The sequence below is a fragment of the Bidens hawaiensis genome, unplaced genomic scaffold, assembly GCF_021521415.1.
Source record: "Bidens hawaiensis isolate Kalapana, Puna unplaced genomic scaffold, B.hawaiensis_p1.1 tig00006190_1, whole genome shotgun sequence".
In the NCBI taxonomy this organism is placed as follows: Eukaryota; Viridiplantae; Streptophyta; class Magnoliopsida; order Asterales; family Asteraceae; genus Bidens; species Bidens hawaiensis.
The window spans coordinates 79,753-97,542 of record NW_027491410.1 but is presented as its reverse complement, the minus strand read 5'-3'; the positions used below and the strand labels follow the sequence as shown (position 1 = coordinate 97,542).

Here is a 17,790-nt window from a genome sequence, read left to right as displayed (position 1 = left end):
TTGTTGGATAAATCATGCCACTTGGTTTGAACATTTGGTATTAATATATATATATATATATATATATATAGAGAGAGAGAGAGAGAGAGAGAGTTCGATTGTATCATATCGTTTTTCTTTTTGGGTAACATTTGGTATCAAACTTTTAGGTCCAATTACATTGTTTTGGTCATGGTTAACTGATACATAACAGAATCACTAAAACCTTCTAAACCAATTAAACGAAACCGTCATAACAGATCGCTTATGGTTGTCTACTTATCTATTAATTGATATATCAGTTATGGTTATGGGTTTGGCCCAAAACCACCACAAACCAACCCATGCATATTTTAGTTCGAACCCTAATACATACCACTTGTCTCACATTTAATCCCATTAAAATTTGCCAACTAACTGCCTAAGCCAAGAATCATTATCATTGACATTTATACTCTTCTAACCTTGTAAGTAATAAACATTCACCACCTAATTCTATCTACTATAAATGTTGAAACCTAGGTGGACTCAATGTGTTTGGAGGTCTAAACTTAACTAAAATGTTGAGACTTTTTTTTCCTTTTTTTGTGCATATAATAACTATAGAGAGTATTCATGAATCTATAGTATCTTAAAATACATATAGCAAGGACAATATGGTCTTTTCACAAAAACTCTTAATTTTAAGACAACTCTTCATACACAATATACAATTTGTAATGCACATGGCCTCAAACCCCTGGAAGTAGGCGGCATTTCTGGATCTGCTATCTCTTCGCGTTCAAATCCTAGGGTTTTTCTTAAAAGAGATTGAAAGTCTCAACTGTCGGTTCAAGAATCCATCAATCTCCACTTTGTTATTTACTTTTGTTTTTTTCAATCCCATATTCATAATTGTCTTTGGCTTTAATCACTCTTTCTTTGATGGAGACAATAGATCAGGTAAGTTTGGACATTGATCTTGCTTTATGTTTCTTTTTTTTTTTTTTTAAATTAGAAATGTGACAAGGAAGGATCTGTGAAGGATAATGGGATATTTGAATGGAATGGAGAATTTGTAGTTTCATGGGGTTGAAATATGGGGCTTTTCAGGTATGTTGCATTCCTGGTGTTCAACGCAAGTCCTCAACCAAAATACCAAATCATGTATCATTGGGTTCAGTTATTTTTATTGATTCTAAAAGTACTTTTAGTCAAATTTTTTTGTTTTCCCTGATAAGCATAAGTTGGTCTGACTCTATTACCCTGCCATTGGATGTGAGCTCTGTGTATTCGGTCTGGTAAACATTAAATTATTTTAATAAGTTACTATTTCAGCATTACAATGGTCACAGTTAGAGTCCTTAAAGAGAGTATATGTAATCAAAATAATTTTAAAAAAATATGAAATCAAGTACAATTATGGCTCCAAGTTTGGCATCAATAATCGATTAAATACGCTTATGTTTTTCTTATAAGAGAGAGATTGTTTTTTAGTCAGTTTTGTTTATATAACCAAACATTTACTTAATGGTATTGAGGCTTCCTAATGCGTCTGAAATTGACTCATTCCATGCTCTATGCATTGAATTTGGAGAACATGATCTTTTAATAGTAGCATTCACTTATAGGTTCATACCTTTATACTGAATTACGTTATAACTTCAATGCACCAAGCATGACATGATTCAAGTTCAGAGGCATAAGCTTTATACAGATTTACATTATTGATCATTTCTTCTCAATTAATTGTTGTTAATAAAAGTTATATAGCTATTTCTTTTGTTTTGGTACACAGTAACTTTTTGTAATTTGGTTGTAGCAGAATTTGCTTTTGTAATTTCATGGTTAAAGTAACATTTTATATTATGTTTGTATTTAATGACGTTAATGCAGAAGCATAGTGGAGCAAGGGAAATGGTGTGCTTTTGCAGTGTTGGCCGTGATCACCAATTTTAAAAGGTACAAGTTTCAACCATATATTATTAATTTGCTTTATTTTTTTTGTTTATAACCTTTGTTATCTTGTTCTTTACTTAGCAACCAACTTTAACATAATAGTGTAAATTAGTTATATTTTGTGCTTAATTTAAAGTTGGTTGCTGAAGTTGTGAAAAAGTGTAAAGTTTATTTCCTAATTTCCAGTTTGCAATGTTTGTAATGTTTTTAGTTATGATAATTTATTATTTTGGTTAGTTAAAGATGTACCATACAGTCCGTTAAAGTATATTATACTTGAATACAATGAGAATAAGCTTGTAACTAATTGTTTAACGCCGCAACCCCATCGCGTGCTCGGTATTCAATATATTATTAACTTGAAACCGAAATGTTGATACGTTTGATTTTTTTTTCTTGTGCGAGAATTCAATATAATTATTTGACATGCCTGATTGACGTGATTTGTTGTGAATGAACGAACAAAACGTATGTTGTTTCATGGATGATTTGGGTCAACAGAGGTATTTTAGACTTTTGTAAAAAAAAGACTGATCAAAGCAATTTTGTAATTAACGAATGTAATATTTTTGTGCAAAAAGTCAACCTTCTGTAATATGTGTAAACCCGACCACTCATTGGAAAATTTTAAAGTTAAAAACACAATAACAAGTTTGCATAAAAACCAAACCCGATCATTGATCTTGGTTGGTTTTCACTTTGTCGGTTATTTGAATTTTAAAATTGAGTTAAAATTAAAATGAGATTTAGAAATTTTATTTTAACATCATTATTGGTTTACAGGTCGATTAACTTTTCCATGTACACATCTCTTAATTTCGATTTAATTCCGTGTTGAAATTGCAAGTTCCATATGCAAAAATGACATCTCCAACTTCTATTGCAGTTTGGATGCTTTATGGAAATATAGCATGGATCTGTCATCAGGTCTTTTCAAAGAAGTTGTCAAAGGGGTACAACTTTTACTCTTTTCAACGCTCTCTTTAGTTTTCAAATATTATTATTATTATTATTATTATAATTATTATTAGCTTTTATATAGCTGTTAAACTGTGATCTTATTATTAATATTATTATAATTAGCAGTAGTTTTTATATAGCTGTTAAACTTTGATTTCCTTTATTTTGCTTCATACACATGTACTTAGAGCCGAGGGTCTCTCTGGAAGCCACCTCTTTATTCCTTTGGATAGAGGTACGGTGTGCCTACATCCCACCCTTCCCAGACCCTACTTATAGCTTTGCTGTCGGTGGGATTTTACTGGGTATGATTGATTGATTGATTGATCTTTAGTTTTCAAATCATCTCATTTAAGAGTTAAGACAAAGTTAAAAGATGGACATTTATATTATAATAGATGTGAAATGTATTTAATTGCTAAGAATTGCTGCTTAACAGCCTTTGCCATCCATCTAAATATGTTGCAGGTTGGCTCAGTTTCAAATGTTTAAAGGTGAAAGAACCGATCATTTTTTGTGCAACACGTTCTGAACCGATCCTCACCCACTTGCAAGGTATTATAATTAGTTAATTAATTGGCTTATAAGACTTTCTTATTCATTTTGATATTTTCCACACCAAATAAAATTGAAAATATGTGAGAGTTTATTGTATTCAGCTTGACATAATCTACAAGAATTCAAAGAAACGAAACAATATTGTTGAATGATATATTTTATGCATTGAATACCAAAATCATATACTTTATAAGTTCTTTATAAATCAAATAACTTACATATAAAATATCCTTCTTTTTTTTAATAAATTTTTACAGCAAAAACATATGCATTTATACTACTTGGAAAAATATATTTGTTCGAGTTATATTATACATTTATACTACTAGGAAAAAGATATTTGTTCGGGTTATATTATACATTTATACTACTAGGAAATATATTTGTTAGGGTCTATATTATGCATTTATACTACTAGGGAAAATATGTTTTTTTTTGCCATAAAGAATAATATGAAATAATATAAACGGGTTCAGATCATTTTGGTCCAACTTAATAACCCGTTTAGCTAAACAAATCATGTTCGGGTTGACTTGGTGTTGCCTATAAATCCATAAAAGAACTTATTTTTTATGATCATTGTTGCTCTTGTGTATATTCTGTAACCTTAAAGTTTCAAAATTTCATAATATGTTGGATTGGATTCTTGATACCTCAAAGGTATTCTTTCATCTTATTATTTCTCTTATTGTGTATAGTTTATAATCTTATTTTCTAATTTCGAGAGTCAGGAACACGGGTCATGAGGGAGTTGATATTATAATTACCAAGGGACTTCATCGCGAGCGGTGACACTTGCTTTAGATCGAGTTGTTCTTTGTTCCTATTTGGATGAGGCACAAGAAGAACATGAATAAAAAGAGGTTAGTCTTAATATATTGTTATTATATGCTATATTGTTTCACTTTCTTCTTGTTGTCTTTGTGGGTTGCATATACATCTAAGAACCTGATTGTCTTTACGGGTTTCATGTAGTCTTTCTCAGCTTTACCATGTAATAGACATTATTTTGCTTCAACTTACATAAAAATAATTTTTTAGGCTGTTGAACAAGTGACAAGATGCCATATTTTCATCTTCTTGGTGGTTGTACATTAAAATGTTGAGTAAAGCGCTGGCAAATTTGGAACTTGGTGTCTATTTTTGTTGTCACAGCAACATCGCGCGGGTTAACAAATATGAGAACTTGGTGTACTATTTTTGTTAGAAATTAAAAAAAACTCTTGTGTAGTAATGAATCCTTACATTAAAAAATTTTGTATTGTGACTAGATTTGGTGTTGAATTGTTGATAATCTGAAATAATATTTCTATACCAATGATTTTTTGTAAAAGTTTTGAAATACGAGAGGATTAATAAATAAATAGGAAACGAGTATTGCGTTGTGAATTCTTTTCTCCGCCGCATCGCGCGGGTATCTACTAGTTATGAAATATGAGTGATATGCATTGATAATGGTATGTGACATTCCTTCTTAACTTGTGGCCCATCACTCCGTAATTAATTCTAAAAAGGAAAAAAAAACACTTTCAAAACTCATAAAACAAACTTATGTTTAAAATTGAGGCCTATAAGGCCATGTGTATTGGGCGTGGGCTCGGGCGAATTGTGGGCGCGAAGGGGCGAGAACACCGCCACCCCCCCCCCCCCCCGGCGATATGTGGGCGAATTGGTGCGGGGGCAGGGTTATATTGTCGCCTGGAAGAGATGAAGATTTTTATTATTATATTATATATTATTATTATATTACTATTATATATATATATTTATATGTATATATGTTGTGTGTGATATATATATGTATATTTATATGTGTTGTGTGTGTATATATATATGTATTTGTATATGTATATATGTTGTGTGTGTATATATATGTATATGCAAAATGAATCCTAGAAACAACCCGAACCACCCATTCCCTCCTTTCGGTCAACAACATGATTCGCAAAACCTACCGAACGTAAAGTTACAATGGAACCCGATGAACCTAAACCAACCGAGCTATTTGTTTCAATTTCCCGACCCGAACCTAAACATGTACGCTAACCGAGCTATATGCTTTTTTATATTTTTAGTTATGTATTTTTTTTTTGTATTTCTTTTAACTTTAATGCATTTTTATTTAATTATTTGAAGAAATTGGTTTTTATTTGATTAGTTTAATTATAAAAAGAAAATAATAAAAAAAGATACGGTGGACCCAATTTGTAGCCCCTACACCATTAGACTGAGGGTACTGGGGGTGAGGGGTGGGAACGGCTGCCTACGTGGCTCGCGAACACCGCTACACCCCTCAGGTGAAGGAGGGCGCGGCCGGCCGGCGTGGCTGTGGTCGCGGGGCAATATAGCCGTTGGAGGTGAGTTGACTGGTCAACCTTACCGTTGGCAGTCATAAATATTTAATTTTTTTTACCTATAAATACAAATTCACACTTTCTATAAAAACTCAAACCATACATTCTCTCTATCAAAACTTCTATTTATATATTTATAAATGGCATCGTCGTCATCGTCTTCGTCTTCCTATTCTATCGAAGAAGACGAACTCATTTGTCAAGCGGTTCAAACAACGATAAGCTTTTTGAGAGATCAAAATCGCCCCCGAGCCCCATTGTTCCGCCAACCGCATATTCGTGATCGAAAGACCGCTAACGAAACTTTGATACGTCACTATTTTAGTCCCAGTCCCACATATGGTGAGGATAGTTTTAGAACCCGTTTTCGAATGACTAGACGATTATTCATGCGTCTAGTAAATGACTTGCCGGAGCACTTTGAGTATTTTCAACAAAGGGATGACGCTAGAGGTAAGCTCGGGTTCACGGCTACTCAAATAATTACCGCCGCTCTTCGGCAACTAGCGTATGGTGTTGGATCGGACATGTTGGACGAGTATCTACAAATGGCTAAAAAGACCGGACGCGATGCGCTTAACCACTTTTGTAGAGGTATATATTTGTTTTACGTTTGTTTATATATTTTTCAAATATTTACATAACTTATATAACTTTAATAATTATATTTAAGGGTCATATCGCTATACAAGCGGAGATACTTACGTAGACCAATAATGTATGATATCCAACGCATATACGAGGTGCACGATGAAAAGCATGGTTTCCCCGAGATGCTCGGTAGCCTTGATTGTATGCATGTTGGTTGGGCTATGTGTCCCACTGCTTAGCGAGGTCAATTCCATCGAGGTGATAACCCCTGCCCTACTATTGTACTTGAGGCTGCGGCGTCACAGGATCTTTGGATTTGGCATGCGTTCTTTGGGGTTGCCGGGTCTAATAATGATCTCAATGTTATCGATCAGTCACCGATAATCGATGACCTTATCGACAGGGTAGAACCCCCTCAAGCATTTTTTTGCAAATGGAGAACATTTCAAGTACGAGTACTACCTCGTTGATGGTATTTACAACGAATGGGGGATACTTGTTCAAGCTTACGCGGCTCCAGTTTCTGACAAACGAAAGTACTTCACGAAGAAACAAGAATCGGCAAGGAAAGATATTGAAATGGCTTTTGGAGTCCTAAAGAAAAGATGGGCAATGTTACTGTTAGTGTGTGAGTTAGCCATTCTTAAAACACATTAAATCGGAAATAATAAAATCAATTTTAAAGTTATTTGGACTTTTTAACACGAGTGTTTACTTGATTATCACTATAAATATATCTTTGTATTCGTCACCGACTTGGTAGAAACTAAAAATATATTGGAGAATGACGGCAACGTTAATTTTATTTTTTTTTATACGTCACCGACTAAAATCATAACTTGATACTTGAAGCCAACTAAATGCATTTTAACTAGGAAAGAAGATATGGTGACATGGTGTTTGAAGAACATGCAGAAAATGAGTTCTACAAAAACAAGGATGAGACCAAAGTAGCCCATTAAAAGTCCCCATTGACCCTGAATCTTGAAAGACCAACCTTAAGGCCCAATGTCTTAACATCATGCTGGACTTGGGCCCTAAAGTCCGGATACGTAAACGGCTTGTAGTTTGGAGTGCTGATCACACAGTCATCACTCGGGAACACGAAGTAGCCGATCGAAAACCGCTCTTTTTCCCTATTCACCAACACCCTATGCTTCACACTCTTGTACTTGTCATTACTTATAGCCTGAAACCAATTTAAAAAGAAGGTAACTAAGAGGGTTATTTTGTATTTAACCTTAAGAGTAGGGGTGTACTTATAATTACTTATAACCTGAAACCAATTTAATAAAGAAGGTAACTAAGAGGGTTATTTCGTATTTAACCTAAAGAGTAGGGGCGCAAATGACCCGAACTGAACCGAGCCCAAGCTCGACTAAGCTCGCACTCGGCTCATTTAACTAACACAGAGCTCGAACTTGGCTCGTTTCGAACATCATTTTCAAAGCTCGAGCTCAGCTCATGAATAGATATTCAAGCTCTATATGGGCTTGAGCTCGAGCTCGGCTCATTTACTATTTATCAATTATTTTTTATATAATTAAAATTATTTTTTATATATTTTTTTCTGTTATAATTTTATGTATAAAATTATATATATTATTTAGTTATTTTTATTTTTTCATAACATAATATATATTAGTTAATAACTATTAAATATATATTTTAAAAAATTGTATAAATGGTAGGCTTGTTTAGGCTCATGAGCCGGCTCGAGCTCGATAAGTTAAGCTCGGCATCAGGCTCGGTTTATTAAACGAGCTTTCTTTTAGGCTCGAGCTGGGACTCGGGATCAATTAAGCTCGGATCGATCAAGCTTTTTAACGCGCCGATCTCGAGTAGCTAATGAACAGCTCGACTCGTTTGCACCCCTACTAAAAAGGAGGGGGTAAAGTGTAAAAATAAGAAACCTGCATCATGTCACCAAGATGAACTAGAAGTGTGTCTGGAACCGGTTTAGCATCAACCCATGTGTTATCTTTGGAAGAATGTATTTGAAGTCCTCCAACTTCAAATTGATTCAAAATAGTCACCACGGAACTATCAGTGTGCACTTCCATACCCCATACTTTTGGTGGGTTGTCGAAACAGCACCTTGGATATCTGTACACCCTCAAGTGTCCCGTTGATGGTGACAAGTAACATTCATTGTCTTGGGACATTTCTAGATTTTGTAACATCGCACCGAATATTGACTTTGACACCCTTTCTAGGTGGACCCTGTAACTTTCTAATAATCTCCTGTGAATTATCAAATAATAATGATCATATAATTGTTAGTGTAATTATTTTATCCAAAGTATAATAAAAATATAGAAAAATGAAACCGAATAGGGTAAGAAATAAGTTCAAATTAAAACAACTTTGAATAAAATTGGTTAGAGTCAAAACGGGTTTGAGCTAAATAAATTTAAATCTAAACGATGGGTTTTAAAATTTTATCAGTTTGGTTTAGGCTAAAACTGTCAAGGCTTGGTTCAGGTCGAAACAGGATCTGAACAACAATGGGTTCGTGACAATGGATGTTAAGCAACATGTGTTAACCAACATTTCTAAAAAGTTATTAATTTGATTGTAGAATTTTTTTTACAGCTAATTTTCTTTTCACATATTACACATGTCTCAAACAAGACTAGAACCTATAATCATTTGGTTGTAAGACATATATCTTTGTCACTAGACCAAACTAATGGTTATGTATATCAATTTGATTGTAGTTAAAACAATTTTTGATCAAATTTATCTCGGGTTAAAACAAATCATGTTAAACCATTAGCATGTCCTCTGTAGTCTGTACACGGATGACAACACACATACGAAAAGTATCAATATGACTAAATCTTTTGTAAATCATTTTTTTATCATAACTCTTGAGATGAACTTAAAATTTTTATTAACACTATGCCAACGAAAATATATGAGGTAACATTTTAAATTAAGGGAGCAAATAATACATATGTATGAAGTTATGAACTTTATTTACTACGTGCTTCTATTTCAAGTTATCTTAAAAAATCAGTATTTAGTAATTGTGTTTCATTTGACTAAGCTTAGTTTTAAAAAACTTAACTATTTATAAAATATAAATTATATGAGTTACACTGATATTATTATCTTCACTTTTATAGTTATACACTAAAAGTCTTAAATGCATATAAATAACCGAATGTATGTTTGAAGGAAATGAGGCTGATCTAAGAGGAGTATTACGAGAAATAAAAGCTTTAAGTTTTCTATGGATACGGAATAGGTCAAAACATACGAGCTTAACTTGTGAGAGATGAGACGATTTCAACTTTGATCTATTGTAAAGGTTATGGGCGGTTTGGTGGTTGTTTTTTGTGTTTGGGTTTTATCGTTTGAATTGTTTTTTTGGCTGGGCTAGCTTCTTGTTAGTCTTTGCTTTTTATTTTAATATATTTTTTATTGGTCGTTCAAAAAAATAATTTTACATTAATAATTCTATCCTTAATCGAAATTAAGGTCAACGACAAAAACTAACCTGAACTCACGAATCAACTGGTGGTCAACGCAGTCAACCATTGACGGTTGACTAAAAGGAATATTCAACCCTTCAACCCAGTTATAATTCACTGTACCTTGATTCTTCTTCAACGCAAGTGCTTCACCCGCCGGAGTAATCGCCGGAGTACCCCAAAAGTACGACATTACAGACGACGGAATCGATTCAAACAACGCTTGTTTATATTCAAACCCAAGCTCAAATACTTTAACAGCGTGTTCATGTAACTCCGACAACAAACTCGCCGGAATATCGTGGTTGACTAGCCAGAATATTCCCCAGTCTGTGCAGGCTTCGTTGAGTATGGTAAGGTTGATTTGTTGGAGATCTATTGATGGAAGTGGGTCGGGTTTCGGGTTGTTGTCGCTGAGTTGGTCGGAGAGGTGGTGTGTGTTTTTTTGACGGAAACATGGAGGGTAGGAGTTTAAGGTTTCGGAGAACTGTTGCATTGGATTTGGGTTTAAGGTTTAGAGGTTGAAGATACAAAGGATTTGGGGTTTATTTGCTTAGCTATTATATCAATATCACACTAGTTTTATTCTCGTGTGTTACGGAGGTTTATTTCATTTTTGTTTTTATCGTTATTTTTTTATATTGTAATGGTTTTATTTCGATTTAACATGTATACATTAGTTTGTTACGTTTATTATATTTTTTAACGTTTGAGCTCTTTCAATTAAGATGTGTATGTTTTAATAGTTTTTAACGAACAAACATAATGAATCCGAACAGTTGTTTTTTTTAACGGATAAACAAGGTGTACATTGGCGTGTTACTGTTAGTGTGTGAGTTAGCCATTCTTAAAACACATTAAATCGGAAATAATAAAATCAATTTTAAAGTTATTTGGACTTTTTAACACGAGTGTTTACTTGATTATCACTATAAATATATCTTTGTATGTTTTAATAGTTTTTAACGAATAAACATAATGAATCCGAACAGTTGTTTTTTTTAACGGATAAACATAATGTTGGCGAATCCAATAAGATTTTGGACAAGGGAGAAGATAACGGAAGTCGTCATCACGTGTATAATCCTACATAACATGATACTAGAAGACGAGTGTAAAGCTATTTGTCAAAACTACCAAGGTGATATTCCAATACAAGAATGGACGATCACCAATGAACAACGACTCGCCAACATAAATATCATCAAGAGCCGTGAGTTACATGGCAACGTTCGGCATGAGTTGGTCGAGCATTCGTGGGATAGAAGACCCGATGATCTTGTATTAGACTAGTATCAACGTAATGTTTTATATTATTATTTAATGTATTATTTAAAATAATTAAATAAATAAGAAACTGGATCAAGCCCCTGATCACCTGGACCACTACACCCTCTGGGGCTTGGTTGAGGGGCTTGATCCATGGCCATGTCATCGCCTACGTGTCAGATTTTGCTTGGCTCACATGGGGTTCAACCAAGCCCCATTACCCTTAGTCTTACACCCCAAAAACAAATTCTCACTCCATGCTACTGGGCGCCACTTGTCACAATTCGCCCTCATCTGTAGCCCCTCCACTACATATAGCCTAATAGTGAAGATATAAAACGTTGGGTTTATTTAGCTTGGCCTAGAAAACGTTGAAACTTTTAAATGACAAAAAAGAATACCATATCCAACAGTTTAGGAGCCTCCGTAATAAGGTGAGGCCAGTCCACCACCTAACCCAATTTCTTTGTTGGGAGTGAACTTACCATTTAAATTCCAACTCACGTCTCACTTAATTCCTGCCCACACACACACACACACACACTTACACGCAATCCATATTTCTTCTACTCTCTCTTCACAACGCTTATATTATTATTAATTGAACTCATTCTTCAAGTTCATCTCTATTATCTTCGGTTGAACAATAACAAGAACAACTTCAACCGAAGAACTTTATCGTATCGAATGACGGAGATCAGAGCGTATAGATGGAGCATCATGTTGAGATTTGCAACGGCCATGATGATGTTATTATTAGCGGCGGTGTTGGCTTCAGCTGAACGAAGCGTGGTAACGGTTGTTGATGACGTGGCGGCAGTTACGGTTACAGATGAACTGGAAAGTGTTGATATTGTGAAACTGGTGAAGAGTATGTTTGTTAAAACAGATGGATCTGGTTATCATCATATGTGGCCTGTAAGTTGTTATTATTATCTAAATATATATTAAGTCTAAAGGGTTAAGAAGCTACCTTTTGATTAAGGTTACTTCTTAACCATTTAGACTTAAAGACTGTTTGGTACTCTTGACAGTCATTAAGAGGCTACCTCATAATGGTTTGGTTCATTGGCTTTTAATGTAACCTTAAGTCTGAAGGGTTAAGAAACTATCTTTTGATTAAGGTTACTTCTTAACCATTCATTCAGACGTTAGCCTGAGTCTTAACCATTAAAAGTTTATGAGGTAGTCTCTTAAGAGGCTAGTTGTTTAGATTAATTATGCAGTGTTAAGTGTTAACTGTTAAATAATGCAGATTGAAGAACAAGCCGTGTTAGATACCAAATGTTCACTAAATCAGATGAGGTTTTAATGAATAAATAAGAACAAACAATATTATATATGAAATGCTTTTTAAAATACAAATAAATAGATAAAGATGAGACTTTATAATTGCACATACCTTCTTCACATAATTATTATGCTTTTAAATTGAGATAACTCATTTACAGCTTTATTTTTAAAGCTTAAGTTTGTCTCGTGAGTAATTTTTCAAGCCCGTGCTCGAACATTTATTATTTATTAATTATTTAATTAACTTTATATTTATTTAAGTATATATATATATAATTATAATTATAATTTTGCTTTAAAATCTAATATATATTGGTTTATAAGTTCCATATTATAATAATATATATTATGTAAATATATTAAACAAACGCTCACTTAGGCTTCCGTGCCGACTCGAGCTCGTTTAAGCTTGACTTGATTTGAGTTAAAACAAGCTGTTTTCGAGTAACTCACGAGCGACTTAACTTGTTTACGGTTCATTTGATCTAAATTCAATATGAAGAACAAATTTAAGGCTATTATTAATTTATTAAATATATAGCCAATAAGGTAGTGGTTGGATGTATCATGTAGACTTTGATACTTTTTTGGATATGTAAGGTGTATTATTATATCACGTTTCAAGTTGCAAGAATCATCACTTTCAGCTTTATTGATGTCTGTCTATAAAAAGTCAAATTTAAATATGAGGACAAAATCCACCTAAATAAAAGACACCAAAGTGGATCTTAAAATGAAATTATTGTGTAGGTTTTATCCATGAGAATTTAATCAATTTATCACTTAATTGGTAATTATTATTCATTTTTCAAGATCTTAAGCTAATTATGCTAAGCTACCAATTGAATTATGATACTAATCATTCGACAAACTGATAATTTGTTAAAGTACAAGTTTCCAAAGTTTTATTTACATGAATCATGCCTTTTTCTTTTTTGGTATGTTTGACTGTTGACATTGCTTTACTATACCAAATCCATTATTAAAAGTTAATAATTCAAAAATGAGAAATTAACATTAACATTCTTTAAACATGATAAACAGGAATTGAATTTGTGTGGAGATTATTATTCATTTCTCAAGATTTGTAATTACAAAATTGTTATTTTATCTGAATAGAGTTTCATTAATTAGTTTCATTAATAAAGTTTTATTACATGAATCATGCCTGTTCTCTCTTTGTTCTTGGTGTGATTGACCGTTGACCTTGATTTACTGTACCAAATACACTATTATTAACAATTCAAGAATGAAAGATTAGCATTAACATTCATATAAATATGATATGCAGGAAATGGAATTTGGATGGAAAATTGTTGTTGGTAGTTTTATTGGATTTTGTGGAGCAGCATTTGGGAGTGTCGGTGGAGTTGGAGGTGGTGGGATATTTGTGCCAATGCTTACTCTAATTATTGGTTTTGATGCTAAATCCGCTACCGCAATTTCAAAATGTAAGAATAAATCATATCTAACAGGTTTTAACGTTAGAAGTGTAAAAAATATTTAAAGTAATTATGTTAACACTAGAGTAATTATTATAACACTATACTTTTGAACTAGAGTATTAATAATTTCTCTTGTTCATTTTGCTGTACTGCAATAATTATTACACTATAACAAAATTAGGTAGAGTAATTAGTTCAAAAACTATAACATAATAATAATTACTATAATGTTAACATAATTACTCTAATACTTCTAACACTTCTCATGTTAAAAGTTGTTTGTATTTGATCCTAACACTAATTTAATAAAATAAATTCACATGTTTTGTATTTGAACATTGTTTGTTTTTCAGGCATGATCATGGGTGCAGCAGCCTCAACTGTTTATTACAATCTTAAGTTAAGGCATCCGACACTTGATATGCCGATTATTGATTATGATTTGGCATTGCTTATTCAGCCAATGTTGATGCTTGGAATAAGTATTGGAGTTGCGTTTAATGTGATTTTTGCTGATTGGATGGTTACGGTTTTGTTAATTATTCTTTTTATAGGTATTGTTATGTTTATGTTCAATTGTGTATTTGTATTTCAGTTATAAAAGGTAAAATGACATTTCAATTATATATGGTGAACATACAGGCACATCAACGAAGGCCTTCTTTAGAGGTGTTGAAACATGGAAAAAAGAAACAATCATGAAAAAGGTAATGCATAGGTTAGTTTCAGTGTTTGACAAGTAAACCTGTAAACGGACTGAACCTTCAGTGAACCGTTCGGTAGGAAGTTCATTTATTTAATAAACTAACGAACACGGACAAAAAGGTTTGTTCATTTAGTTAAATGACACGTGTCTCGTTCATTCATTTACGTCTATTTATGTTTGTTCGTTTAAAATGACCAAAAAGAACACTTTTTGTTGAAATTCAAGAATTTCTGTACATTTATGCTATCGGTTTAGTTGCAGACGATATGAAACTGATTATTTGACCCCTAGATAGTTACATAATATGTTCATCCGAACATTAATAACTAATTATCATGGCTACATATCGCTGCATTTCCTTCTTTTTTTGTAAAAGAAAAAACAATATCTAAGCTTAAGTGTTTTTCTTCTTCTTTTTTTTTTCAAATTTCAGGAGGCTGCTAGGCGCTTGGAGAGCAATGGTACGTTTATTTGCCACAAAATAGACATTGACAGGAAAAAAAGTAATTCTTGAATTAAATATCTTATATAAACTACAGACAGAGGCGAGGCAGAATACAAGATTCTTCCTGGCGGTCCTAGCAACGGAAGTTCAACCAAACCCGAAAGAACATTGAAAGAAGAGGTGAAAACACTGCAGAAAAGCCTGACTATATTATATAATTTCTTTGTGTTTTTATAAAGAATACATTTTTAATATATAAACATCTCAGGTTCCTGTCCTTGAGAATGTTTGTTGGAAAGAACTTGGCCTTCTTGTCTTTGTTTGGATTTCATTCCTCGCTCTGCAAATCGGGAAGGTAGTTAATTTGTAACATAACTTCAAAGTTCAAACGTTACATTCGTTATATTCTTTTATATTATTAACATTTCTGTTAGTTTTATTATTCTATGAACTTATGAACATTTTTGCATATATTGGTAACAGAATTATACATCTACTTGTTCAGTATGGTATTGGGTGCTAAACTTATCACAGGTATACTTATATATCACATTACATAATATTCCAATAATTATATCAGTTACATACTTTTATTATTGCTTATTGTTTGTGTAGATTCCAATTTCTTTTGGAATATCCGGTTATGAGGTGGTTTGTTTATATAAAGGATCAAGAACAATATCATCAATAGGAGAGTCAGACAGCAACCTTACCGTAGGACAACTGGTCTTGTATTGTTCTTGTGGTGTCCTAGCTGGTTTGGTTGGCGGTTTACTCGGTCTAGGTGGCGGTTTTATCATGGGCCCACTCTTTTTGGAGCTTGGAGTACCTCCACAGGTTTCAAGTGCAACAGCCACATTTGCAATGACGTTTTCGTCATCTATGTCGGTTGTTGAATACTACCTTCTAAAGCGGTTCCCGGTTCCTTATGGTAAGTGCATAGCTTTATTTTAGTAAACTGGTCAAACGAGTAACAGGTTGGAATTTGCCTGAAATAATATTCTTTTTGTATAGAAATTATATTTGGGCAAAAAGTTGTTTGGGTCAACCCGGCCTGACCCATTTCAATGTGTACTGGGGTTGTAACCGAACCGAATGAATGAGGCATGTTCGTGTAGGTCCATTCATTAATCATATAAACAAACGGTTCACGAACATAAATGAACTCAAATGCACACGAAGTCAGAGATTTTAAAATCAGGAGTCTCATGGATACTACAGAAGATAAAAAAAGATTTTAAATAATATTACTGATGCAGTAATTTAATATTTAACAGGTATAAACAAACGGATATAAACGAACGTACATAAACTAACATAATGATCCTAAATGAACGAACATGAACGATATACTCGTCGAATGGTTCATGAGTGTTTCACACTTTCACTAAACGTTGAGTTTATTTACAGACCTAACGTGTACAAAAAGTTACTTATTACCCAACCTGTCATCTTTATCCAAACCGCTTATCTGATTATTATATATGTGCAGCCGCTTATTTTCTACTCGTGGCAATGATTGCTGCATTTATCGGGCAACATGTTGTGAGAAAGCTGATTGTGATATTAGGACGCGCTTCGCTTATTATATTCATTCTCGCCTTCACTATATTCGTTAGCGCGATATCCTTAGGTGAGATCATTATGGTTTTATTTACTAAAAATACAAATTTATAAAAGAGTTGATGAAATATATTTTAAAAATGAGAAACTTGTTTTTTTGTTTTTTACAGGTGGAGTTGGAATCTTAGACATGATTGGGAAATTTGAGAGACATGAATACATGGGATTTGAGGATCTTTGCAAGTACGAGGTTTAAAACTAGATTAATAAACATTTCTCCAAACTATAATTTATAAGAATTCTACGCTGTGGTGACTTGTACCTCGTGCTGCAGAAGATGTACTGTGCCGTAAAGGACCCGGCTAGTAAAACGTTGTTTCATTTGTATCAAATCCATTTTTAGATTCAAAATGTTTTTGAAAGGGATGTTAATACACCAATGATTGTGGGACTTTATTGGATACTTTATTTATTTATTGTTGTTCTTTCTAAAGAAATGTTCGTTTCGTTGAAAAATGGTTTATGGTTGTGTTTGAGTTCGCATATAAGCAACTTATGGCTGTCATAAAAAATCACAATTTGTGGGTTTTATTTCGTATGTTTTCATTTTAATCATCTTTATAACGACAACGGCCATATCTACTAGTTAGGTACAGGTCCGGCTCGTGGGCCAGCGAAATGAATATAGAGCTTTAGGCTCACACTTAGTTAAGGCATTCAAATAAAAAAAAATATATATAGATATATATTTAATCGGCGGAGTAGATATAAATATGTCTATTGGTTTTGTGGTAAACTTGTGTGTTGCTAACTTGCAAGTCACGAGTTTGAGATTCATTATTAGCATTTTTATTTTATTTTTTGGTTTTTTGAAACAATTGTCATAAATGGCCACAAAATCTCATTTCGATTAGGCCTTCAAAAGCGTTGAGTCGGCCCGGTTAGATTTTCAAAACCCCTTCTAAAATTGATACATGAGTTTTCCAAAACCATTATATATAAATGGTTAACGTCTATTATATGGGATAACTTAAAACCTGATTATTTTTAGATAAGTGTGGGGAAAAAAAACAAATATTGGTTTATTTTTGTATTTTGTTGTGTGTAAATATACAAATTTCGGTACGTCCTATATGCTATAAAAGCAATGGCTTTAAATTGTCGGTGGTTCTATACCTCTATATGCATGCTTGAAAAATGCATGTATACC

General features: G+C 33.1%; 2 protein-coding genes across 2 annotated transcripts; one reads left to right on the top strand and one right to left on the bottom strand.

Annotated features, from left to right (window-relative positions):
* Positions 1-7,194: 7,194 nt before the first annotated feature.
* LOC143631659 (gibberellin 2-beta-dioxygenase 8-like) lies at positions 7,195-10,408 on the bottom strand. Its single transcript, XM_077100350.1, has 3 exons — positions 9,886-10,408; positions 8,294-8,624; positions 7,195-7,569 (listed from the first exon to the last, which is right to left on the bottom strand). Exons 1-3 carry the CDS (start codon positions 10,353-10,355, stop codon positions 7,339-7,341), a joined length of 1,032 nt encoding a protein of 343 aa, XP_076956465.1. The 5' UTR covers positions 10,356-10,408; the 3' UTR covers positions 7,195-7,338.
* Positions 10,409-11,810: 1,402 nt separating this feature from the next.
* On the top strand, positions 11,811-17,052 carry LOC143631674 (sulfite exporter TauE/SafE family protein 3-like). The gene is made up of 11 exons (XM_077100360.1): positions 11,811-12,046; positions 13,713-13,872; positions 14,220-14,420; positions 14,509-14,573; positions 15,006-15,033; positions 15,112-15,197; positions 15,286-15,372; positions 15,501-15,551; positions 15,633-15,948; positions 16,510-16,650; positions 16,751-17,052. Exons 1-11 carry the CDS (start codon positions 11,816-11,818, stop codon positions 16,834-16,836), a joined length of 1,452 nt encoding a protein of 483 aa, XP_076956475.1. The 5' UTR covers positions 11,811-11,815; the 3' UTR covers positions 16,837-17,052.
* The last annotated feature ends 738 nt before the right edge of the window (positions 17,053-17,790 follow it).